We start from the raw sequence: 26,641 nt of genomic DNA, 5'->3' as shown, positions 1-26,641 counted from the left end.
GGATGTAAAAGTGAATCCTGTTTAGGCAGTGGTTGGATTAGATTGCCTTTTGGATTCCTCCCTACTCAGGCTGTACAAAATCAGGTGGTGGGGCTGAGTGATGACTGAGATTCCTCCTAGCTCTAACAGTTTGTGACCTATGACCCCAAATCACGAGAGACAGTAATCATGGCATGGCTTATGTTGACAAAAGGAGTCTCTTTTGGAAGAGACATCAGTGAGACCCTTATTTGTGAATTTCCTGACAGTTTCCTGTTTATATTAGAGTCCTAATCATAGGGTTTTTATAGTTTAAGCGTGCCTATTAATATAAATAATTCAGGTTGTATATTTGGAGATTATACATACACACACACACACGTACGCACACATCTTTGAACCTAATCTAATACTAGATTTAATCATTTCAGTCTCATCCCACCCCTCTCTTTCCTGGCTGTGAAATGAAACCAGCCTATGGGGGACCCAGGATTCATAGGCTTCCTTCCTCTGAATTCAGTATAGAACTGGCTGAGGGGCAAATGGCTAGGGAAAACAACTTTACTGAGGTATTCTCAGCATGATGACTTCTATGATATCAAATATAGTTTTCAGCAACTGTATTCCTGGGACTCTTCAAGACTCAGAGTAGCAATGACCACATGTTACCAGGACTTAAATTTTAATTCAAAATTACATTACAGTTCCGACAAAGACCAGGGTGAAATTAGTGTTTAACAATAATTCTAAAACATCACAGTTATACAAAAGAAACAAACGGGCCTGAAGGGGTCCAAAAAAGCAGCTTGTTTTATTGCACCTGGGAGAAATATGCCATTTTTGGCAGAATAATATTTACTGCACCACATAAGGAAAGGAGGGCAACCATTGTTCTAGAATCCTAAGTCATGTGGGCCCTGTAAAAAAACAAAATTTACAGCTTTAAACATTCAACAAAAGCTCTTTAACAACTGCTAAAGAAGCTTTGACATGCCCTCCTTATGGGTCATGCTTTCGTTCCTGATTCATATAGAAATTCACTTGGTCAGGCCTACTTTTCACATGATGCGATATCTGCTAATATCAGAACCATCCAGTGACCTGGTCCACAAACAGGGCCAGAAAGGGAGGAGTGTTCGGACTTATTTATAATTGATTTTACAACACAGTACCATGGCCGCCGTTTCTCCTTTTGTATTAAATATTCTTGATTTTGGTCATCTACGTCTGGGGACAAGGAAAAGTGACAGTGAGGACGATGATGACAACAACACAATCAGTAAGAAAGTAATTCCTTGGCTGCTGTATAAAAAAGGTCTCCTGTCGCATTAACCATGGCAGGCAGACTGGAAGTTAACTACAGGAGCCGTATAAAAAAGGCTGTAAACTCACAGAAAGATAACTTATCATCTGGAGAAATTATGAAATTGATTTCATTTAAAACTTGAGTGTCATAGAGAAAAACTGTAACCCAAAGAAACTAATTACTCCACGAGGCAGCCTCTTTGTTGAGCAGAGATGAGGTATTAAAGTTTAGCCTGAGCTAGCTTGGACTTCAAGTTTTCTCCGAGTTTGTCCATAAACTCAAATGTATTCAGGTAGTCAGATCGCTTCACGCTAAAGGAGGAAGAAAAAAAACAAAACAAAACCCAAAACATTCAGTGAGATTTAGTTATAGAGTGGTAACATCCTCAAGGAGTAGGAAAAAAAATCCCTAGGATCAAAGCCACTGCAAAATATCTCCAATTTATCCTTCTTGTATCTTGTTTGTACATTCTTGTATTCATGTTGCTTTTCTAGCAGACTGTCTTTTGCCTTTCTTTGTATCCCCAGCACTTGACAGACCAAATGCCTGGTCACTATACTATTCCCGGTTCTAGAGAGCCGGGTTCTAAGCAACACCACTTGAGACTGATTTATTTCCACCTTAATGCTAGGCTTCTTTGCCCTTTCAGTCAAAGCAATCTATTGTCTAGCTACAGTTCAGCAAGGTAATGGTCCCAACCTCGGAGGCCGAGGGACACCTCTATTTTGGCTGTCATACTCTAGCCCACCCCCACTACCCTTTCATTCATGTGCCAGGAAGTTCTTCCACATCCTTGAAACCATTACAGGGCTTACACTTCTATTCCAATTATTGGCTCCAACAGTGCAGTGGACCTGAGCCTAACCTCAAAAGCAAAGTACTTGTTTTCTGCAAAAGGTTGCTCTGTACCTCAATGCAGGAGTGATAAGATGATTTTGAAAATTCATTACTGCCACTGTAAGATTTTTTTTTTAATTAAAGAGACTCAGTGGTTGGCTATCCCCACATTATTGTTGGCATTCAAACAATTTCAGACTTGCTCTGTTACAGAATAGGATTCTAGTTATATTCCTGTTAACTCCCCGAGAAGGAGGCTTGGGGATAAAGGATAGTGACATTTTCTATCATGAGATGAATGTGGGACATCAGCAAGCAAGTCCTTAATAGAGTGCTATGTACTAAGTGGTACTATACTCATGTACTATGTACTATGTGGTACGCATACTCAACTACTATTCGGTAGGCATTAATGTCAGACCCACTTAATGAGAAGGCTGTATTAAATGAGTTATCCTGTACTTATATAGCTAAGAAAATCTAGCAGTTTCCTCACCCGCTAAATGAGAGGCTTAATGAGGTTTTGCTAAGGTCCATCTCCCTCTGATGATAGATGTGATTAAGCAGAATTTCGCCACCAGACGTTTTTCAAATAAATAAAATGTATGGAAGTACTACCACTGGTATTTTCCCTTCTGGTCCTTTTCTGGACTTTAAAACCATGCCTCTACTACTATCTCATCTTGGAGTCTCCCTCAGGGCCTGTGTCCTCCTCACCCTGGAACTTCCTACCACCTCTGCAGTTTTCTCACCATGGAATATCCCTTTGCAAGGCCTGCCTCCCCACTGGCGAGTTCAATCTGGACCCCCCATTTTGTGGAGGGCCCCAGGATAAACTGCCTTTACTCCTCTCCCAGAGTTGATCATGACTTTCTGAACTTAAACTGTGCCAGCCCCCCATCCATTATCTTACACCTCCCCATTCTTTGTACTTGGCCCCCACATTTTTCAGCTATTTTTTGAGTATTGTCTTTTCCCACTAGACAGTAAGCTCCTTGAGGGCAAGGACTATCTTTCTGCTCATATTTGCATTCTCAGCACTTAGTCTGATGCACACAGTAGGCACTTAATAAATGTTTGCTTCCTTACTACCACAGTGCATTTTTTTTTAGTGTTAACACCTCATACTCCGGGGCATCTGTGAGTTCAATGAAGTGGGTGTACCAATTTCTATGAATTCCCATAATTCTACCACAAGGAGTCCATACAATGTGCTGGGGTTCTTCCATTCCTGTCTAAACCTTACAGTTTAGAGAACACTTTCATATTCATTATCTCACTGGATCTATACAACAACCATTTGAAATAAGGAGGGTGGGCATTACCCTAGCCCCGCAGCCCCCAATTTACTTATTAAGAAACTAAGGCTCTGATTAAATGACTTCTCTACAATCACAAAGGTGTGGGTGAGAGAGTCAGGATTTGGAACCATTCTGCCTTTCAATCATATAACAATAAAATTTCAATAAACATTAATGTTCCCGGTCAAATTTTGTTTCAGGAAAGGCAACACTTCCAACAGAGAAAACAAGTGCTCATACTTACTTAGGTAAACCTTTAATACAGGCAGCTAAGTCCTTGGTCATGAAGCCAGACTCGATGGTCTCAACACAAACTTCTTCCAAAGTTGTTGCAAATGTCTTGAGCTCTGCATTGTTATCCAGTTTAGCTCGGTGAGCTAACCCTCTGGTCCAGGCGAAAATGGAGGCTGGGGAAGAAAAGAATAAAGTAAGGCTTAGTAATAGAAGGGCTTAGATGTGGCATAGTTCATGTAAGTCTAAAATACTGCCTAAGAAAGATCAGACACCAACCTTTAAAAAGGCTCATGAAAGAAAAACCCACAAAGAATTAAACTTAAAATTTCAAATACATTATTACAAATGAGATTTCTTTTTAAGAGAGGTTTAAGATTCAACTGGAACATCTTATCAATAGCAGTGCATGTTCCTCCCTGGGGTAGTTGATACTGGACACTTGGGGTATATAATGAGCTGGCAGAGGTGAGTCTCTCTCCCTTACACTGTCTACATCTGTCCCTTCTCTTCAGGCTAGAGCTGACCTTGAAAGTGGAATGGAAGAATATATCCACGTGGCATTTAGATGCTTAGCTTCATGTCCCCTTATGCTAAATAGGAGACGCATGATCGTTAACAATTCTCTGTGCACATGTGTGTATAAATACATGCACTTGTTCATTCATTCATTCATTCATTCATTCATTCATTCACATGCTGTACCATAGAAACTCGTGCCATAGAGACATGGACAATGAGTCAATGCCAAGAGAACAGCTAAAAGAGTTCTTACGACATGGGACAAAGTCCAAAGGTTAGGATAAAGTAACACTTAAGTCAGGGATATGCTGACAACTTGGTACAAAGAGTCTAGCAACAATAAGGAACCATTTTAAGATCAGAGTTCTCTCTGGTCAAAATACAGCAAAGGGCATCTTACCAATTGGATTAGTGGATGTCTCTTGACCTTTCTGGTACATGCGGTAGTGACGCGTTACCGTACCATGGGCAGCCTCTGCTTCCACTGTCTTGCCGTCTGGGCAGATCAGCACACTTGTCATCATTCCCAGGGACCCATAGCCTGTAAGTGATGAAGCACAGGGTGTCAAGTTCATCTTGAAATAGTCTCATTGAGCCCCTGGTTTAAGAGAGGTAGGAAGATGGAGAGAGTTGGGGGAAGGATATAAAAAGACCAGAGCAAATCAATCCCCTTGCCATGTCAATGACTGTCCTGCTAATGATATTCATAGATATACCGGGACTTATAAGACCATAACTAGGGTAAGCCATTTAGATACAGCAAAAGTTAGAAGGCTCAAGAATTGTTCTCTTTTTGTGAACTGATCCAGTCTTTCAGGGAAGCAAGTTGGAAGTATGCCCAAGGGGCTATAAAACTGTGCATACTCTTTGATCCAGTAATACCACTATGAGGTCTGTATCCCAAAGAGATTAACAAAGGGGGGTGGGGCGGGAAGAGAAGAACCTACCGTAACAACAATGCTGCTAGCAGCTGCTGTGGAGGTATAAGGCCAATAATATCACCACACAGGAGAGCTGCTAGCATAGGTTCTTTGATCTGCTTTTCTAAGGAAAGCAACTTTAAGGGGTTTACAATCTCACTTTATTAAGCATACATATATCATTCACTTAGTTCAAGGGAAAAAGTCAGCACCCTGAACTTCAGAGAAAATACAAACAGAAATTAAAAGGAGAAATTATATAAACAGAGCAAATAAGCAAATCAGCAGACAGGGCTTCTGTCTGGCCATAGCAATACATACATAATTACCAGAGAAAGAAGCACCAACATCTGGGTTTTCAAAGCCAGGGGGGCTCCTTAACGGCTACCCAGAGTCTCATCTCGTCAAATCACATGAACATTCCTCCAATGAGTGAACTCTCAAAGCAAAATGCTAACCTCAGAGCATATATACACTTCTTCAGGGTCAGAGGGTGTCAAAACCATGAGATTCAAACCCATGTGATCTAGGCCTTCCCATGACTTGAGCAGGTGATCAAAGACTCCTGATTCAATCAAAGACTCTTGATTGAAACAAAGGCAAGACTCAAAGGCACTTGCTTGCCTCAGTAATAATTTTCTTGCTACATTAAAGACCTTAAACTACTAATGATTAAATCTACTATTTCATACACTGTTTAAATCACTAATAATTACTATTAAATCACTATCCAACACTCTGTTTGAAGGGAACAGTTTTCTTTATACAGCTTTATTATAGAATAATTGATTATTAAACAAAATACTTTCATGCAATCTCATTTCTCCTCTTACAAAGGACCCCCAATGCAATTTCTAATCCTGCTAACATTCAGAATGGACTGGTATAACTGGTGTAACATAACTAAGAGTTACTGCAGCTGGAACAAATTCAGTGGGGGAGGCAAGGTGACTGACAGCAGAGGTGACAAACACATGGCCTGTGGCCACGTGTCCCACAATACTCCCAAATGTAGCCTGAACGAGATTAAAATGCAATTGGGAAATATTTAACAAAATCAATAAAAATATAATAAAAGAGATGTTGCATTTAAAAACTAAGTCAATATGCAGTTTGCACGGTTAGTTTGCAGTGGATTAGTGGCCCCATATCTACTTGAGTCTAACACCAATAACTTAGACAAAAGTCTTGCTACAGGTGTGTATGTATGTGGAGAATAAAGGTTGAGGAATCATATGGCGGTAGTCTAGGGCATAGGTTGACAGTGGGTGTAGTCCCAAGAGGCTTTGGGGGTAGGCAGGCCCTGGGAGTGGGATGCTATGGTAAAAGAAGCCCAGCTGTGTAGCCAAGGCAGTGGCACTTCAACGTCACCACTCTGGGGACAAAACTCCATTCACCCGTGCTAATTATCACACTAATGAGGACTCAGGGATCAGCATAAGGGGAAAAGACCTAGCTGGAATACATTTTGGCATCTTATCTTTTTTTAAAGGGCCTTTAGTAAATTTTGCTTTCTACTTTGTGTCACTGATATATGTTCAACTCTTATAAAAGGAGAGATAAATAGTATTATCTCCTGGCTAAAAGCAAAGCACACTGAAGGCCCTGGGTATGTATGTATGTATGTATGTTTCTATGTATGTATGTGCGCGTGTCTGTGCGAGATTCTCTGTTTTCTAGGTGCTTGGGGGTATCTGAAACTCAAAACACCTTACCACCATAAAAAAAATCAGCAGAATCAAGTTTCCATTGATTTGGTTCCCATGACTGGTATTAAGTTTGTGGTATCTTTAAGTGCTGAAGTGCTTTATTTCTGGCCTTTCTGTAATCAGGAATGCTCTTTTACCCACTGAATCCCTAGGTCTTAAAGCTAAACTTGAAGTGCATTTTTTTTTGTCCCAATGAACCTACTGAAATTATCAATGAGGTGGCAGTGGGGATGGTAGTGTTTGGCTGAAATGCCTCCAGACCTATACGCCATCACTATCTGGTTGTGGTACTAACTCAGCAGCAAGCTAGCCAACCAAAACAATATAACCACCAGTTAAAACCAATCATGGCCTGGAATGATGCTGTTTGAAGGCTTAGTGGCCTGGTGGAAATAGGATGAAAGAATGGCTTCTTCCTTTTTTTGGTCTATGACTATTTTGGGGGACTACTAAAACAAACTTCTTATCTGTTGCCCCAGAGTCATTTATTCTATGTACTCTGAGACTTGCCCGTGCTATTCAGAAGCTCCTTACCTTGCGCAATGGAGTCAGACTGTACATCACCATCATAATTCTTACAGGCCCAGACAAAGCCTCCCTCTGATTTCAGAGCTTGGGCTACCATGTCATCAATGAGTCTATGTTCATACCATATGTTCTTGGCTTCAAACTGGGATTTGTATTGCCTGGGGAACAACAAATGGACAGTCCAGTTACAGGTCTAAAGGATACGTCTGTGTCTTCCCCTGAGGGAAAACTGAAGGAGACTTGAGTTAAAAATAATGTCTTAATCACGGCTGCCCTGTATTCCAGTTATAAAACTGAGAATGGCATTTCTGAGTTGGACCATGCTGCCATCAGTCCTATTCCTTTATTATACCCAACAATCTGGATTTTCCCAGGGTATTTTATTTTGGCAACATGTTAATACTGAAAGGGAGAAAGTAGTCAAAATACCACTTTGTAGGTATTTCCTACTAAAACCTGTTCTCAATGACAAAGGAAAAAGATGTCAAGTCACTATAAAATGTCAACACACACAATTTCTCTAAGTACCACATATGAACACCAATGACTTTCACAGGTAAGGAAGGCCTGTGATTCCAGCTCACTATATGGTAAGCACTTTTCTTCCTCAGTAAAGTGGGGACAATAAAAGCCATTCTGCCAATATTATAGGGTGGATTAACTGATATATTCACTCATTCATTTGAGAAGTATTTACTAAGCCCCACTAAATGTCAAGTATCGTGTGAGGTGCTGGAGATAAGAGACAAAAAATGAGATGGTTCTTGCACTTGAGGAAAAGCTTTACTTTCTTTTAGGGAAGTAATATGAGGAGATATAAAGCAGATATAAAACACAAAGGAATTTTGGGGTGTGCTAGCACCCCAAAATTACTCTGGGGTAGGGAGGATCTGGAAAGCCCTTGCAGAAGAGGTGCAGTTAGGGATTCTAAGAGGCAAAGGTATGGAGGGAATCCAGCCCAGCAAGGGAGACAGACAACCTGTGAAAAGGTAGGAAGACGGAATGTTAGATACCACGAACAGTGTGAAGGTCAGACTGACTGACGGGGAGGGTAGAAAGGAGAGCAAAATATAATAAGCCTTTGAAAGGTAGGCTGGAGCCATATTGTGATGGGCTTTAAATGCCAAACAGGGGAATCTGCATTTTATCTCTGAGGCAAGAGGGAGTCACTCCTTTCCTGAGTAGGGTGGTGACATGGGCAGACCTGTATTTTGGAAATATCACTTTCGGAGCTGTGTGGAGGACAGATTACAGAGAAGAAAGATGTGTGTGTGAGTGGAAAGAAGGGAAACAGATGGAAGGAATGCTGAGGCTGAATCAACAAAAGTTGCCAACTAATCTGATGTGGTGGTAAGGAGTGAGGGATTGAGGAGGGAGAGTCCAGGATAACTCTGAGGGTGTGAAATTGAGTGCTGGCAGGGATGGTGGTGTCCTTGAAAGAAGTAGGGAACTTAAAGCAGGAGGGATTGAGGGCAAGAAAATGTGTTCTGTCTGGGGCCATGTTCCAACTGAAATGCTTATGGGATATTCCTAAGTGAAAGCAGGACAGCTATCAACTGCCAGATGAAGATAAGGCTACTGATGTATCTATTGCCACTGTCACCAAAGTCAATTTAAAAATCACAAAACTTCCAGTTTCAGCAGGAATGGAGTCAGGCTGTCCCAGGCAAGTTGGGCACTTCAAAACTATGAAATACCTTTCTGTTGCTAATGATATGCTTCATTCAAAAAGTACTAATAAGAAACAAGGTTCTGAAAAAGACAGTGGATGTTTTGATTTTAAGGCTGTGGTTGTTTATCCTGAGGTGATGTTTTGACTGGCATGCAAATCGGATTTAAGTGAGGCAGAGCTGCACAAAATCAAGCCTCACTCTATCCTCCAGAGTCATCCAAGTCAAAAGTCAGGATACACCCAAAGCAACTCTAATTCTTTGAAAAGTAGGCAGGAGCCATACTGTGATAGGTTTAAATGCCAAACGGGAATCTGCATTTTATCTCTGAGGCAAGGAGTCACTGGAATTTCTGGAGTAGGGTGGTGACAAGGTCAGACATGTACTTTCGAAATATCACTTTTTTTTTCTTTTGCCAGGCAATCTTGGTTAAGTAACTTTCCCAGGGTTACACAGCTAGCATCAAGTGTCTGAGGTCACATTTGAACTCAAGTCCTCCTGACTCCAAGGCTGGTGCTCTATCCATTGTGCCACCTAGCTGCTCAGAAATGTTACTTTTGGAGCTGTGTGGAAGACAGACTACAGAAGAGAAAGACTAATCAGGAGGCTAGCGCAGTGGTCCCATTAGATTGTAAAGTAATTGAGAGCAGGATCTGTCTTTTGCCTTTTTTTTAGTATCCGTAGTATCATGGTGCCTGACAACTCTAATCCATTCAAATCTCAGCTTTGAAATCTTGGACTTCACTTTGGTTCTTCCTTCTCCCTCAGTTCTCAAACTCAATCAGTTACTAAAGCCCACTGATTTTTACCTGTGAAAAATGTCTTGTCCCTAACCCTTCTTCTCTCTTCCTACTACAGCCACGCTCGTACAGATGCTCATTACCACTTGTTGGAATACTGTGATAATCTCCTAGAAGGCCTTCCCAGTCTAATCCTCTTGCGTGCTTCTGCCAGAATAATCTTTCTTTTTCATGCATGGATCGAGTTACGCTACTATTAAAAAATCTCCAAGGGTTCTTTACCACTTGAAGCAACCTCCTTTGCCTGGCATTTAAGGACCTCTATAATCTGGTACCACCCTACCTTTCAGTCTTCTTTCTTATTGTCTCATTCTACATATTCCAAGCTCTATCCAAAGTGTCTCTGCCCCCAAACACACTATGTATTCTATTTCCCTATGCCTAGAATGCTCTTACTCCATGAAGTGTTAGTCTATTGAAATCTTACCCAATTTTTAAAGTTCAATTCAAAAGCCAACTAGAGTTCTGGACTTGGAGTCAGGAAGACCTGAATTAGGTGCTTGCCAGGATACTATTTGGGTGACACTAGACAAGTCACTTAACCTCGAAGTCTCAGTTTCCACATCTGTAAAATGGGGTTAATAACAGAACCTACCTCACAAGGTATTGAGTTAATATATGTAAAGGGCTTTGCAAACCTTAAAGCACTATATAAATTTTAGTTATTTTTATTATTATATAAAAGCCTTATTGAAACCCCATCTTTTTTTAACCTCATAAAGCTCTTTGTTTTGCAGTTCTCTAATGCATAATTTATCTGTGTTTGTTTCTTATCTCCCCACTGGACAGAACTCAGAAAGGGCAGGCATTGGGTTTTATCAAAATTTGGTAACACCCTGATGTCAAGCAAGCAGTTGCTTCATAAACATTTAACGAATGTTGATACTGTTGAATCTTTCAGTGACAGTGGAGGATGTCATTGTCTTTTCCCCAAGGCAACAGAATATAAAGACATATTCTCTGCAAAAGGCACGGACTTATAAAAACAGAAAGAAATTGCTCTAATTACTTGTCATATATTTCCTGGAAGATGTCTTTAAAGCGCCCATCATATTTCTTCAGAATAGTGTTTTTGGTACTCATGTACAGAGGCCAGCCTTCAGACAGAGCCATTTGGAAGGAACTGTGAGCAAAATCCTTGATTGACTGGTCAAGATTGTACATTCCCATAGCAACACCACCACAGTCTGTGGAGAGAAAGAACATGAGAGGCCGAGGTGAGAAAGACCACTACAAATGAAGGTCTGGCTGTAGCCCTGTAAAAATTGCCCAATTACTTCTAAGAACTTTCTAGTTCCTGGTCATCTGGCCACTGGCTTTCTCCAGCCAGGCTTGTGAGTGGAAGCCTTCTGGATAGTACACAAGCTCAGAAGCAGCTCTGGCAGGAAGAAAGCCAATTTTACACCAAACATAATTCTCATTTCAGTTCTCAAAAATCACCATTCTTAACAACCGAACACTTGGGCAAGTCTCCTAGTGACACTAGGGAAGACAAAGTTGTCACACAGAAATGCAAACAGATTCCACGTCAAAGGTTAACGTTAATTTCTAGCCTGTCATTAGCATAGTAATATGACTTCATATTTTTGATTCTGGAGTCATAAATCTTACCCAGCCTTTGACAAATACCAATGTTACTAGAATTGAATCAATATTCTCCATTTCCTGTGGGGTTTGGAAACTCAGTAGTTAGCAGAAATTTTAATTAGTGGAAATAACTGGCCTGTGTTTCCTGAAAGGTACAGATAGAATTTTATGTAATTTTATTCCATTGAACTTTTAAATTCTGACTCAAAATTTACTAAGTTTTGGCTGTGTAGTAGGCATGGAGGGGGAAGCACCAAATCAATATGCTTGATCCCTGATTTCATAGACCTTACATTTTAGTTAAAAGATCATAAAATATATAACTATAATACACAACATTGTGTGACAAGGACAAAATAGTCTAGAAATGTAAAATGATGCTGAATTAGAGATAGTTTTGAATGCCGGGGAAAAGAATCTAAAATTTAGGGGGTGGAGAACCACTGAATATTTTTGAAGAGGAATGACATGAAGAAGAGATTATTCTTAAAGCAGTTTGAAAGACTGATTAGTGGGGAGGGCATTGAGGCAGAAAGATTTATTGAAAGGCTAATGTAATAGCCCAGCCTGGTGGTCATGAGACCCTGAACTACAAAAGTAGCAATAGGAAGAGTGGTGTTGTCTACTTACTCAATACCTGTTGGTTAAGAAATGAAGGAAAAGGAAAGAGACGAAGATAATAATAGCAAGGATTTATTTAGCACTTTAAGATTTGCAAATATTATCTCATTTTATCCCCCCAAATACACTTTACAGTAGCACTTTACAAATATTATTTCATTATATCCTCACAATAATTTTGTGAGGTAGTCAGTCATTAAACATTTACTAAGCACCGACTATGTGCCAGGTGAGGCAGCTAGCTAGACGGCTCAGTGGATAGAGTGCTGGATCTGGAGTTAGGAAGACCTGAGTTCACATCTGACCTCAGACACTTACCAGCTATGTGACTCTGGGCAAATCATTTAACCAAGGTTTGCCTTAATCCACTGGGGAAGGAAATGGCAAATCACTCCAGTATCTTTGCCAGGAAAACCTCGTGGACAGTATTGGCATGCTATGATCTATGGGGTTACAAAGAGTTGGATAGGACTGAACACCAACAACAATGTGCTTGGCACTGTATAAGCGCTGGAGATAGAAAGAAAGTTAAAAGACAGTCCTTGCCCCAAGGAGCTCAACATCTAATGGGGGAGACGAATAACTATGTACAAACAAGGGATATATAGGGCAAGTTAGATTATCTCCATTTTATTAATGAAGAAACTGAGGCAAAAGTCAAGAGGCTTACTCAAGAGTCACACAGCAGAGGCCAGATTTGAACTTGGGTCTTCCTGCCTCCAAGCCCTAAACTCTATTTACTAAACCAACAAGATTCTGAACATGGGAGATTGGATAAATAGTAGAGGAAGAATGGTATGATGGATGGTGCACCAGGCTAAGAGTCAGGGAAGACTCAGGTTTACATCCTTCCTCAGTTACTGCCCAGCGCAGCAGGCACTCAGCTAACAAGCACTAATTAAGCCCTTACTAAGTGTCAGGAACTGAACACACATTTGAATAGGGGAGACAAAGTTGAAATAAGGAGGCACAGGGGGCAGCTAAGTGGCATAGTGGATAACACACGGGCCCTGGAGTCCGGAAGATCTGAGTTTAGATCTAGCTTTAGACTTTCTAGCCGTGTGACCTTGGGCAAGTCACTTAACCCCGAATGTCTCCAAAAAAAAAAAAAAAAAAAGGAAAAGAATAGAGATAACGAGGCATATAGCAAAATACATGAAGTGTAAATGGAAGGTGATCTCAAGAGGAAGGGACCAGCAGTAGAGGACAGGATTTGAGCTGAGTCACAAAGGAAGCCAGGGAAGCCAGGTTACAAAGGTAAGGTGGGCAAGTCACATACTAAACAAAGTGGATGCAATAATACCTGGAACTCCTCAGTTACAAGGTGGTTGTGAAATTCAAGTGAGATAATGTGTGCACAGTGCTTTGCAAACCTGAAAACACCATGAAAATGTCAGCTACTAGTAAGAGGACCACGCACAGAAGACAGAACAGATTTAGGGAGAATAGATTCTAAATCCAGTTCGAGGACACATTGACCTTGAGATGCTAGTGGCATCCTACTGCTTAGGTTTAGTTTCTAAAGCCCCATACAAACCGGCCCCAACTCACCTTTCCAGCCTTAGAGGTCATTATTCCCCCTTCTGGACTCCTCCATTTTGCCAAATGGGCCTTCTTTTTTTTCCCTCCTCCCCCAACACTCCCATCTCTGTACCTTTTAATTTCCATGCTCCATGGCTGGAAGGTATTCTCTCCTTACCTGTGCCTCAGAATCCCTCTCTTGAAGATTCAACTCAAGCACCATCATCTATCTGAAGCATTTTCTGATCACCCCTCCACACTTTGGGTGCCCTCCTTCCCTTCCAAACTACCTCTTGTTTAATTTACACAGGGTGTCCCAAAAGTCTCGGAGAAGTCTTAAACTTTAATAGCTTAATAGGTTTTTGTGGATACTTTGTAATTTGTATTTATTGACTTTCTGTTTATGCTATACATTTTTGATAAGTATTTCTTTGTCTCTTCATTAGAACATGAGCCAATTCTCTTTCTGTTGTGGCGAAGAATTGAAAATCGAGGGGGTACTCATCAATTGGGAAATAGCTGAGCAAATTATGGCATATGAATGTAATGGAATATTGTGCCATAAGAAATTATGAGAGGGAGCAGCCAGGTGGTACAGATGATAGAGCACCAGCCTTGGAGGCAGGAAGGCTTGAATTTAAGCCCTCAGACACTTATTAGCAGTGAGACCAAGAGCAAGTCACTTAACTCCAATTGACTCCCCCCACCCCCTACCCCCCTGCAAAAAAAAAAAAAAACACAAAGAAAAAAAATAATGAGAGGGGCAGGTTCAGAGAAACCTGGGAAGATTTGTATGAACTTATATAGAATGAAGTGATCAGAACTTGAACAACAAACAATAACAACATTGTAAAGATAAACGACTCTGGCATAATTGTAACAAGGATTTTGCTTTTCTTTTTCTTTTTTTTTTTCAATGGGGGAGGCAAGGAAAGAAAATCAATGCTTGTTAACTGAAAAGACTGAATTTAATGTAATAGTGCCTGGGGCATAGTAGACACTTAGTAAATCCTTACTGATTGATTCATAAGAGAAACAGGGTCCTAGATGAACAAACCTGGTCAACAGATATTTGTATTTTGTCCAATCCTCATCACTTGTGGACTATGGAATAACGGAAGTAGACTGTACTTTGGACTTTTATGGATTAATGTGTATATTAACTGTCTGGGCAATTCAGAAAACTGAGGCAAAACCCAGCTTTTGTCATCGTCTCAAATCCTCACCTAAAATATAACACACACACACACACACACACACACACACACACACACTCTCCTCCCCTTGTCATGTAAAATCATCTATCTGGACATGAGCACCTCAGTTAATCAACATGTATTTGTTAAGGACTTAATATGTGCTGATCTAGGTGCTGATGATACAAAGACAAAAACAAAAGGGTCTTTGCCCTCAAGAATGTTATATTCTATCACAGGAGACAACATGTACGTGTATAAATACGTGAAAGTAATATACAAACACAAAAGTTTTTACTTTATATAGATGTGATGCATAGGATACCACAGACACAACATAACCTTTTCCCTGCTGGATTTTCTGTCCTACAAACACTAACTTATTTGTATAATTGACCCTACAAGGCTTACAAGTTGTATCACATAATGAATTTTTATATAACCAATGATACAGTCAGAACTAACCTTATCTTTTTTTAAAGCAGTATCATTTCCCGTTGAGATGTTGTACCTACCTTCAAAACTATGGACCAAATATGTCACTGTTTCGCCCCCATCACGTGGTGTATAGGTTATCTCCACTTTTCCAGGTCCAGGAACTACAAAATCAGTTGCTCTGTACTATTTAAGAGAGATTACAGGGTCTGAGAGAATTTAATTCAATAAGCCCCAAATGAAAATACTATAATTTGAATTCTTGAGAAATTGTAATAGAATATTATGTGAGGAGGATGTTCATGTTCCTTAAATGTCATCATTTTATAATAGATAACCTGAGGCCCAGAAAGGTGACATACTCAAAAGCTACTTGGTAGCCCCATTTTACATCACCACTAATAAACATTTCCCAAGCACTTATTACGTACAAAGCACTACCTAGTCCTGTGAAGGGCGTAGGGGACCTATCAGAGATGGTACCTGTCCTCAAGAAGTTTATACTCCATTAAAAGAGAAGATATGAAAGAATGGCTAGCAATACAAGGCAGTATATGGATGCCAAATGAATGGTATTGAAAAGAAGTACTCATAGGCATTCAGAGAAGGGAGGGAAAGTCCACATTGTAAAAGAAGAAACAGTATCAATGTCCCGGCAGTACCAGGAGGCAAACAGGATTATCTTCCCTTTATACATATGGGGAAACCAAGGTTCAGAAAGCTCAAGTGATTTGTTTAGTTATACAGTTAATCAGTGGTAGAACTAACTTGAACTTGGACCTTCTGACTCTAAATGATAACAATAATGATAGCCAGCATTTACATTGTGCTTTAAGGTTGGCAAATTACTGTGGCTATATTAACCCTTCTGATACTCAGAACCACCCTGGGAGGAAGATGTTGTTACTATCCTCATTTCGGAGATGAGGAAACTGAGGCAACTGAGAGGTTAAGTGATTCCTCCAGGGTCACACATCTAGTAAGAATCTGAGGCAGAATGTGAACTCAGTTCTTCCTGGTTCTGAGTCCTGAATTCTGTCCACTGAGTCAAAGAGCTGCCCAAATCTAGGGCTATTTCCATCCTATCAGCTTGCCTCTCACCATGGGCAAGGTTTCTTGGTATAAGATGGTGCCTGAGCACATTTGTATCAGACAGTCCAGTACCAACATGAGGTATCTACTGCTTGAGCCAACAGTGGTAGAATAATTTGGTGGTACTTCTAGGGTTCTACCACAAGTTTCCCAAGGAAGACAAGGGCCCTGTGGGACACAACAGAGAGGACACTGGCCTGGGAGGCGGGAGGCCTGTATTTGAGTCCTGGCTCGGCCATTTAATACCTGTGTAACTGCAGGCAAATAACCTCCTTAAGCATCAGTTTCTGTACTTGTAAAATGGGGATAATATTTATATTTATACAATGTGTTTCCCAAGGTAGTTATGAAGAAAACCACTTTCTAAATAGGAGAGTGCTATACAAATTTGAGCTGCTGTTTCAAGGGGAACTTCTTCCAAGCAGAACCCCTTAGTGGTTCTGGGCAGCTAGAGATAGTCATGGAGTGACAGATGTCAGGTTTCCAAAGGGACCAGCCATATCTGTTTATTTAGCGATGAAACAACCTGACATTAGATCTATTTCTTGATAATTTCAGAGATAACAAGGAAGAATCAAGTGTTATAGGTCTGCCACCCCCCTAATGACAATTACTGAACACCGTCCAATACAGCGCTATCCTGAGGTTTAATGCATTTCACAAGTATTTGTTCTTTCTTACATTTCTCCAGTGGAAAAACGGAAGCAGAAGAGCTTGGCTCACATTTGCATGTGTTTTAAGTTATTCTTGATTTAATGTCTGATTCTCCTGGTGGTGCCATGGATAGAGTGCCAGACCTGAAGTAAGGAAGACTCATCTTCCTGAGTTCCATTAGAGTTCCATTAAAGGAGAAGATATGTACCCATGAAAGAATGACTAACAATACAACTGTATTGTATAACAATAATTATAAGGAGGGTTTTGTAATGAGGCCAATTCTGTCCTCAGACATTTACTAGCTGTGTGACCCTGGGCAAGTCAATTAACCCTGTTTGCCTCAATTTCCTCATCTGTAAAATGAGCTGGAGAAGGAAATGGTAAACCATTCCAGTAAAAGAAAAAAAAAACCCAAAGGGGTCATGAAGAATCAGACTGAACAACAAAGTAAAATGACCTGCCACACAATTATGCTTTAAGAACGTCCTTCTTCATATACGAAGATATGGCCTAGTTTGTTTTGATCTGTCCTTCCCTGTGCAGGCATACTCTGCACTGATCCACCCACATATCTCTTGCCTGATGCCTCTTGTGAGCTACAGCCCACAGCCTACCATGACTGGCCAGGGTTTAAGAGGCAAGCTGTGGTCATGGAACAGCAGGATGCTAATCCATCCCATACAGGGACTGAAGCAGTGAAGCGGGCCCCTTCAACACAGATCTCCACCCAGCCAACTATAAACTAAGGAATATTTTACTGGCTGGTCTTTAAACCTATCTAAACCAACAACTTACTTTATGTCAAAGTCTAAAGCTCCAGTTTTGTCAGAGGACTTGGATTTTGCTTAGTATGTGCTCTCTGTTTAATTTGGCAATAGTCCCATTCTTGTAGAAAGGACAACAACGAAATTGTTTTTCTAAGCAAGAGGTGATATCTTAAAGAGAGAGCTTTTAAAACCACCAGGTAATTTATGCAAGAGAGGACATTTTAAATATTACCTTGATAAAAGACGAAAGGTAAGAAAAGCATATTTGGGGAAAATCAGGCTGAAAGGTTAAGATTGTATGAGTGTGTCTGTACATCTAGCTCTGAGACCCCAATTCTCTTCTCTATTCCTGTTTAGAAAATTGAGGTGGGTATAAGGAAAAACTGAAAAAGAGAAAGACAGGAGGCATCCAGGTGATACAGTGGACAGAATGCTCTAGAGTGAGGAGGATCTGAGTTCAAATCTGGCCTAAGACACTAGGGCAAGTCACCTAACCCTGACTACCTCTGGGAGAGGGGGGAAGGCAAATAGGCTATGCTTAGAATTTTTTCTGCGCTTCTAAAGACAAAGAGACTAGGCAAAAATGACATTATACCAAAGCCACTTACTTGATCCCCATAAGCGTGACGGCCTATAATGATTGGTTTGACCCAGCCATTCACAAGCCGGGGGATGTTTTTGCAGATGATTGCTTCTCTGAAGACGGTACCACCCAGGATATTTCGGATAGTCCCATTTGGTGATTTCCACATCTTCTTCAATTTGAACTCCTCAACTCTCTTCTCATCGGGGGTGATGGTAGCACACTTGATGCCCACGTTATATTTCTTAACAGCTTCTGCAGCATCAACGGTGACCTGGTCATCTGTTGCATCTCGATTCTCTATCCCTAAGTCATAGCTTGGGACAGAAGTGGGTGCCAGGAGGAAAGGCAGGACAAAAATTTCAGATGAACCTTTAAATTACTGATGGTAATTAAATTCAATAAGCATTTATTACAAGCACTTACATAGTACAAGGCACTATTTAGGAGCCGGACAAAAGAAAAAAATAAAAATAAACAGTAGCTGCCTTTATGGATGTTACATACTAGGAGGCAGTTTCTACTTCTACTTAGTAAAGTGAAAGAAATATGTATTTTACTCCATCACTTTGCATTTAGGACCAATTAAGTATGAGACCTATTAGGCTGTAAAGTCAGTATAACCTAAAAGTGACCAACCAAGAAGCACTGAATTTTGAGTAGGCTTTGTAATGGGAAGCAACTAATACAATTCTAAAAAAAAAGATTTTGTTTTCACCCTTTCTATATATGAATACCAAAACAAAACAGAACCATAATTATGATTATTAAATACTTTTAAATAGTATTTTAATTTTTAAAAAGTGGGTAAAAGGGGGGCAGCTAGGTGGCACAGTGAGCAGAGAACTGGCCCTGGAGTCAGGAGGACCTGAGTTCAAATCTGGCCTCAGACACTTGACACATTTACTAGCTATGTGACCTTGGGCAAGTCACTTAACCCCAATTGCCCTGCCCTCCCCCCTCCAAAGCAAACAAAAAAAAGTGGGTAAAAGGTAAGCCACGTTGGCATTTTATCTTTACAACAGTGAAAATTTTCCATGAGGCAGTTATTGCACAAATGTAGATATCTGCCAGTCAGCTAGTCTATGACCCTTTACCAGTTCTTGAGTAATTTCCTTTTGTTCTGAAGACTGCTATGAGGCTGAGAAATCATGCTAACAAGGCTTTATTACTGGATTTGTAACTGCCAGGGCTTCTGCATATATCTGGAGTGGCACAGTCTATACTATACCCACCTACTGGGTCTGGAGTTCATTCATCATTTAAAAGACACTGAGTGGGTTTTTCTGCTAAAAGTACCAAAGATGGCTAGGCCAGGCAATACTTAAAGGACACAGCTCATAGGCTACAGGGGAGCTGTCCAAAGTGAAGGAAATCAGTGATGACAACGGATAGCCATTTCCTTTTCTCTTTAAGGAAATAGTTTTGGAATCGCTTCTTTGACCTCTAGCACATCATTCCAGCTTCCACACACGTTCCTGTTCATGAATGCCTCAATTGGCCAGCCATGCACACAGAGACGCTTTTGAGCCACTTTTCAAAAGAAAGTATTTTCAAGACCTTTTGAGGTCCCTTCCAGTTCTAAATTTACAATTCAATTAACTTTGGGCAAGAGAGACAACACATCCTCTGATCTTCTTGAGCTAAAAGCAGCCTATTTACAATTTTATCTCAACTGATAAAAACATTCTATTTCACTTAGTTACGAACTAAAATCATTTAGTTCAAAATTCTGTATCATAAGTTTTCATTGTCCCTAGAACATGGCTCTCCCCTGAGGTTCCAACCTCAAGTAAGACAGCAGAATTTAGTCTATTCTTTTATGTGTAATTTGAGTAAGAAAATCAGAAGTCAGTTGAATAAAACATATGACAAATCACCATAAGGCAATGGCTTTTTAATTAAACAAGAAAAGTCATTTTGATAACAAAAATCTTTAGGTCAGCAAAAATTTAAAGTTCATATACCCAGCCTACTTTTCCCCACCCTTCTCATTATACTTGCTGCCTTGGTGTGCCTACACTCAGGTGAACAACTTGGCATAAAACAGGTTACTGAGGACTTGTAGGACCAGAAAAAAAGGGGCTATTCCTTGGTCATGTGGTGAGAATGGTCATCTGAGTGGTGCTCTGTTACCCCTGGCTTAGTAAAAGGATGCCCTTCAGAACATTGGCTGGATCTTTTTTGGAGGATTTATGGAACCAGGTGTGGTAAAACACAACTGTAATCCCTGAGGTTGGTGGATTGCTTGAGCTGAAGAGTTTGAGATAAAATCGGGCTAAAGCCCAACTGGTATCCACACTAAGTCTAGTACCAACGGTGAGCCCTAAAAAAGCAGGAGGCTACCAGGATACCTAAGGAAGGACAAAACTGGCCAGGTAGGAAACAGGTCAAAGGTCCTCTGTCAATCAGGGTGGGACTGGGCCCTCGAGGGCCTGCCTGATATACTTACAGACCATATAAAATGGGATTGTTGTTCAGTCAAGTTCAACTTTTCGTGACCCTGTGGAAATGCCAATGACCATCCGCGGGATTTTCTTGACAAAGATACTGGAGCGGTTTGCTATGTCCTTCTTCAGCGGATTAAAGCAAACAGAGATTAAGTGACTTTCCTGGGGTCACACAGCTACTAAGTGTCTGAGGCCAGATTTGACCTCGCGTCCCTCTATCCACTGAGCCACCTAGCTGCCTAAGATGGGGAGACAGCCTCAAAATATAATTTAAAAAATTTTTTAAATTATTTAAACAAAAGTCAATAGGCAAAGGAAAAATGTTTCTGTGTAGCAAGGCATTCTCTTAGAAATTTTACATGAAAGAGTTTACTAAATACCTTTTAAAGCTATTAGAAGGGTTTTTTTTTTAACAGCCTGATGCCCTATATAATTAGACTGGATATATAGGCATTTGCTTATTTTCGCGGTTACAACATAAAACTGTCAGTATCTTGCAAAACAGTAGACATTATTAACAGTGTCTACTTGCAGAATGAATTACACACACACACGCAGAGGGTCCCCAAGAGCCTTTCTGATTAGTGACTAGACTAAAATCAAATTTTTTAACTAATGGTCACTTGACTAAAATAATGTTCAATTGTGGTAGTGTTTACTATGTTCTCAGGAGGAAAAAAGATGTCTGTTGCTCAACAAATGTTTATTAAATATCTGCTCCATACAGTGCTGGGGAGATACAAAGTTTAGATAAATTTGCCTTCATGGTGGTTACAGTCTAGTAGGAAGATCAAATAACCATAATACAGGAGCACAGAAGACAAGTACAAACAAAGTGCTTTGTGAGATCCAAGGAGATCACTGTATTGGGAAGGGAGGCGGGGGAAGGGGCAGAATGGACAAGATTGATCTTTTAAAGAATGTTTAGGGTTGTAAAGTGGGTGTGAGGGGGTGGTGTGTGAGCAGTGGGGAGGAGTAATATGTTGCAGGCTCAGAGAACAAGAGGCTAGGGGGTGGGAAAAGCTAAGATTTTACCTCATTTCTTCAGGAGGTGCCTGAAGGTGGGAGATTAGGTTTTATGGTTCGGCTCATGGTCACTCTCAGTTACAAAATGGTATACAAGAGGGAAGGGGCAAGGGAATCTAACAGTAGAGTAACCAAAAATGCAGCCAATGGTGACAAAACGTCTTACAAAAATACCTTTGACTTGACTGTTTTGTTTGCCACCTTATTCTCCTCTATGGGAGTAAAAGCAGCAAACATTCCAAAACATGAGCTATTGTTCTCTAAAAAAGATAAATCATTCTAGCTAGAGCCACTTATGTGTGAAAACATCTCACATCACCAGAGTCCTAGAAAGAGCAAATTTTTCCCTTCACAGTTAGTGACCTATTATCCCCATTTTTGTAACATAAACAGGAACTCTAGAGAGGAGTTTTCCATTCTTATGTCAAGGTGACCCTTCCAATGAAGCTTGAGATCTGTATACATCTATCCCACCAGAAAAAAAACAACAACAATTTTCCATCAGAATCTTAAACAGCAATGCCAGAACAGAAACTCTATCCTAATATCCTAATACCAGACACATTTAGTTGTGCATCTTCTGAGTCAGCCAGCTACCCACCAGAAAAAATAATTAATTACCTGTGTAGATCCAAATTCACATATGGTAAAATGAGTTTTTCCTTAATCAGGTCCCAAATGACTCGAGTCATTTCATCTCCTTGCATTTCCACCACAGACCCTCCATTGATTTTTTTGGACATGTTGCTTTCAATATATCTTTAAAAAAGAAAGAATAAGCAATTTCCAAGAATACTTCATTATAAAATATAAAAATGACTAAAACATATTATGTTTTTTATTTTGAGACCAACTCAAAATGATCTTTTAAGAAACAGAAATATTATTGTAAGCATAGCATTAGGTTGGCACCAGTATGGTACAATGAATTGAATACTAGGCTTGAAGTAAAGAAGATCTGGGTAATTTCACAACAGTGAAAATTTTCCATGAGGCAGTTACTGCACAAGTGTAGATATCTGCCAGTCAGCTAGTCTATGACCCTTTACCAGTTCTTGAGTAATTTCCTTTTGTTCTGAAGACTGCTATGAGGCTGAGAAATCATGTTAACAAGGCTTTATTACTGGATTTGTAACTGCCAGTTACTAGATTACATATATATTTATATATGCATATATGTATGCATGTATGTATATGCACGCACACACACACATATACATATACATACACATATTTCCTCTTAAGTTTCACCTGTATGTGTTTAAAGTTCCCACACAGATAAAGTCACAGGTTTGAACCATAAAGCAAAATCAAGTTGAAATGGTAGATTACTGTTTCTTAAAACACTGGGGCCTGAAAAAAGTCTTTAAACCTGGGTTTTCATGGTTTGTCAGATCACAGATTTAGAAATGGGCCTTTAGAGGTCATCTATTTCAGCATTTCCCATATGTAGAAGCCAATTACGGTCCAAAGATAAATTCTGACTTGCTTGAACTCACACCACCAGGAATAGGGAGCAGACCCAGGAGGGGGGCCTAGGTCTTCTGACTCCAAAACCTGTACTCGGTCCACTTTTAAAAAAGAAGGTAAACCCCAGCTCCCAAAGACAGAGGATGCATTCCTCTACTCATCTATATTCAGTGGAAGTATTCAGATGGCAGGGAAGATATCCTAATAATTCTTAAAAGGTTCCAGGGCAGGAACCAGGATAAAAACAATGAACTGAACTAAACAAAATTAAATAAACCACTAAACAAAGAAGAAAAGGCCACATTTTCAGTAGGAGGTAGAGGGTGGGAGAGAAGGAGGGAGATGAGAAGGGGTGTTAAAACTTCAAAGCTGGCTTGTTTTTTTCCTAAGCATTGGTCCTAATGGGCCTAACTGTCCACTTTGAATCTTCAATCTCTAAAAGTTACTTCTAATAATAAGTACTAGCAGTATTTGTAAAAATGATTTTAATTCCATTTTGCATCCCACTTTTATGTTTGTTCTGACTTGAAAATTAAAAAAAACAAAACAAAACAATACTCTTCCTTAGCACATTTAAAGGACTGTGATCTTTGACCCAATGGCTATTACACAACAGTAATGACTAGGCAATTTTTCTTAAACAACAAGCATAGTTAATAGCAGAGAGTATTTTTAAGTTCAATGTTTCCTTCTCAGTGAAACCAGTGAAACTAACACACACTCTCTCTCTCTCTCTCCCCCCCCTTGGGCCGCCTCCCCCGCCTCCCCCGCCCCCCCCAATATTCTTTCTCTACTTTGCTAAAGTCAGATGGAAACATTTTAGGTTTCTTTTACTTAGCTCACTGTAGAGGACAGAGAGCCAGCCACAGTCAGGAAAAACTGAGTTCCAATTATGTCTCTAAACATACTGTGAGACAGTGGGCTTTAACAAACTTCTGGATGCTTAGTCAAGACGTCTCTCATGGTAAATTACAAAAAGAAAAAAAAAGGTGTCCCCCCACTTGCAGTGATACAGAAGGGCTTCCTACCTAGGAATTACTTCTGGCAAATATCCTATATCCTATCTGTATAATTTTACATGACTTTTCCCTCAAACTTTTACTGTCTTTATTCTTATTTTAACTATGAAGAGAATGTATAATTTTGATACAAATCATTACATACTATGTTTCTTTTAGATTACAATACCAGGAATGTCATTCTAACATTCACTGACATTTTAAGTGTTTCTCAAATAAATAATATTTTTCCTGTAATGACCACAGCAATCTCATTCAACATTTGGATAAAATGTCCCCAGTTTCTCCTTATAGGCCTAACACTATGCAAATGACCACTAGCAACTTTTAATTTAAACATAGTAAGCTCATGAAATCCTAAATTGGATAAATTCATCATCACTATGTATTGTTACTGCCCTTCATGCTATTTTCTGGAAGGGGAATTTGGTGCAAGGCCTCCCCTTTATGCAACTGTCGGTGTTTCAGGATAAAAACCGTCCATTTGGTGAAGCAATTTCAGGTAAAATAGAGATAGGAACTGGACCTGTGATTCCACTGACATAAAGAACTCCTGGTTGAAAAAATTCATTCCCTCAGCCAGCATCTTCTCTGCAAAGGCTTAGTCTTACTGCCCCACAAACCACAGAGTTGCAGGGACGGCACTGCCCAAGGTCAAATAGCCAAGAAGGGTCAGAAGATGGCTTTGAGGATACTTTTCTATTCACAGCATACATTCACTGCCTCTCTCAGGTAAAACACTTGGAAGAAAGAAATACACCAAAAAAAAAAACAAACCTAACAGTGGAGGTATTCATTTACTTCATCTCACCACTGCCCTGCCCTTCAGCAATTCATTCCACTCGAAGACAAATTACACAGTTATTTAGAGCTCATTGTTTGAGGATTAACCACCGAGCACTTTTTTTTTTGGTCCCAGCACCTCAAGAAGGTTCTCCACTAAGGCACCGGAAAAGGACTCCATTCACACCATTTGGGTAACAGCCACTTCACCAATGGCATCGCCGGCTTGGTGTTGCACCAGTGAGAACCGAGAACTAGCAGTCAGATGGAGACAGCTGATTTCAAACCTCTCTCTGCCACTTATTAGATGTGACCATGGTACACGGACTCAGTTTCCTCATTTGTAAGATGAGAAGGGCGCTGATCCTCAGAGAGTTGAGAGGATCAAATGGGATAAAGCCCTTTGCAAAACCCTAAAGGATATTGAGTCAACCAATTATTACCCCAACACCTCAGTTCTCATTGATTCATTCAAAAAGATCCCTCCCCACCACCCCAATACAAGATTAAAAGCAAAAGACAAAACCACTCACTCCTGAGAGAAAAAAAAATAGCACAAAAAAATCCACCCCCAAAATGTAAGGTAGTAATGAAAAGATCACAGACCAGCTCCAAAGACCCTCGTTAAGATCAGGTTAAGTTTCTACGTGTGGGCTTGCTAGCTCTGGCTGGAGTCAAGCTTCGTCTGGGGTACGCAAAGGGCACGTCTGAGCCCCAGAAGCACTTTTCAGTTAAGAGTTAAGGGAACACGAATGTCTCTTTGTGCATTCGTGTGGTCACGGGCGTGGCCCCGCGCCTATTCGGAAGGAGGGAACGTTCTCGCACATCGAGGAGTGCGGGGGTGTTGGCCAGTGTGGTCTAGTGAGTCCCGAAAGTGTCCCCAGTATGCATGAGCCTCCCGTCTGGCCGGCACATGCTTCTCTTTGTATCCCGACATTAGCACAGTGCATCGCGCGTAGTAGGAGCTTGAAACAGTGCATCGCACGTAGTAGGTGCTTGACACAATGCTTCGCATGTAGCAGGCTCTTAATAAATATCTACTGCATTCCTGGCAAGTTGCAAGGAAGAAGTGCTAGGCAAGTGCAGGGTCAGTTCCTCATTCCTGGAAGCGCTGGGAGCGCGGCCTCCCCTCCACCCCCCAGCCCAACCTCTCGGGTGCACTAGGACCTTTAAACACGAGAGGCCTGGAGGGGGAGGGGCGGGCTGGCGGGGTATTGGCTTCCCAGCTCCGCCCAGAACAAAGCGAAACCCCCCTCAGTCACGGCATCCAACCCCCCCTCCCCCGCCCCCAAGTTGCAGGAAGCCGTGACCCCAGCTGATGCCCCATTACCTGCCCCTGGCGAGTTACCACGGAGAGGAAGCGCCGGAAGGTTCAGGCTTACGCTCAGCGCCGGGGCTGCAGGTTACCGCTTCGGCCGCCGCCTGTCCGAGAGCCTAGGTGGAGACTGCTGGAGCCCTCGTCCTCCTCCTCCTCCCAGTCTTTGTCCCCTCCTTCCCCCCCCCCCCGCCCCGCCCAGCTCAGCCCACCTCCCGGGTCCCCGCCCCTTCGCCCAATCCGGCTCCCCCTAGTCCCGGGGTGCAGCTGGGCCAATGCAGGGCCTATAGTCTGGAAGCAGTTCGGGGGCGGGGAC

At 41.0% G+C, this 26,641-nt stretch overlaps 1 protein-coding gene across 2 annotated transcripts; it reads right to left on the bottom strand.

The window, feature by feature from the left end:
- Positions 1-644: 644 nt before the first annotated feature.
- On the bottom strand, positions 645-26,641 carry IDH1 (isocitrate dehydrogenase (NADP(+)) 1). 2 transcript variants are annotated; one of them, XM_036753372.1, is made up of 9 exons: positions 26,341-26,641; positions 22,360-22,497; positions 18,288-18,579; positions 15,244-15,349; positions 10,813-10,990; positions 7,340-7,491; positions 4,577-4,717; positions 3,668-3,830; positions 645-1,596 (listed from the first exon to the last, which is right to left on the bottom strand). In XM_036753372.1, the coding sequence occupies exons 2-9, from the start codon at positions 22,479-22,481 to the stop codon at positions 1,506-1,508; spliced, it is 1,245 nt and encodes a 414-aa protein (XP_036609267.1). In that variant the 5' UTR covers positions 22,482-22,497; positions 26,341-26,641; the 3' UTR covers positions 645-1,505. The 2 variants fall into 2 exon arrangements, with proteins under 2 accessions (XP_036609267.1, XP_036609268.1); XM_036753373.1 differs by lacking the exon at positions 26,341-26,641 and adding an exon at positions 25,617-25,732.

Source organism: Trichosurus vulpecula, chromosome 4 (genome assembly GCF_011100635.1).
Source record: "Trichosurus vulpecula isolate mTriVul1 chromosome 4, mTriVul1.pri, whole genome shotgun sequence".
Lineage (NCBI taxonomy): Eukaryota > Metazoa > Chordata > Mammalia > Diprotodontia > Phalangeridae > Trichosurus > Trichosurus vulpecula.
Note: the sequence above shows the minus strand (reverse complement) of the source record. Positions and strands in the feature narration are given on the sequence as shown.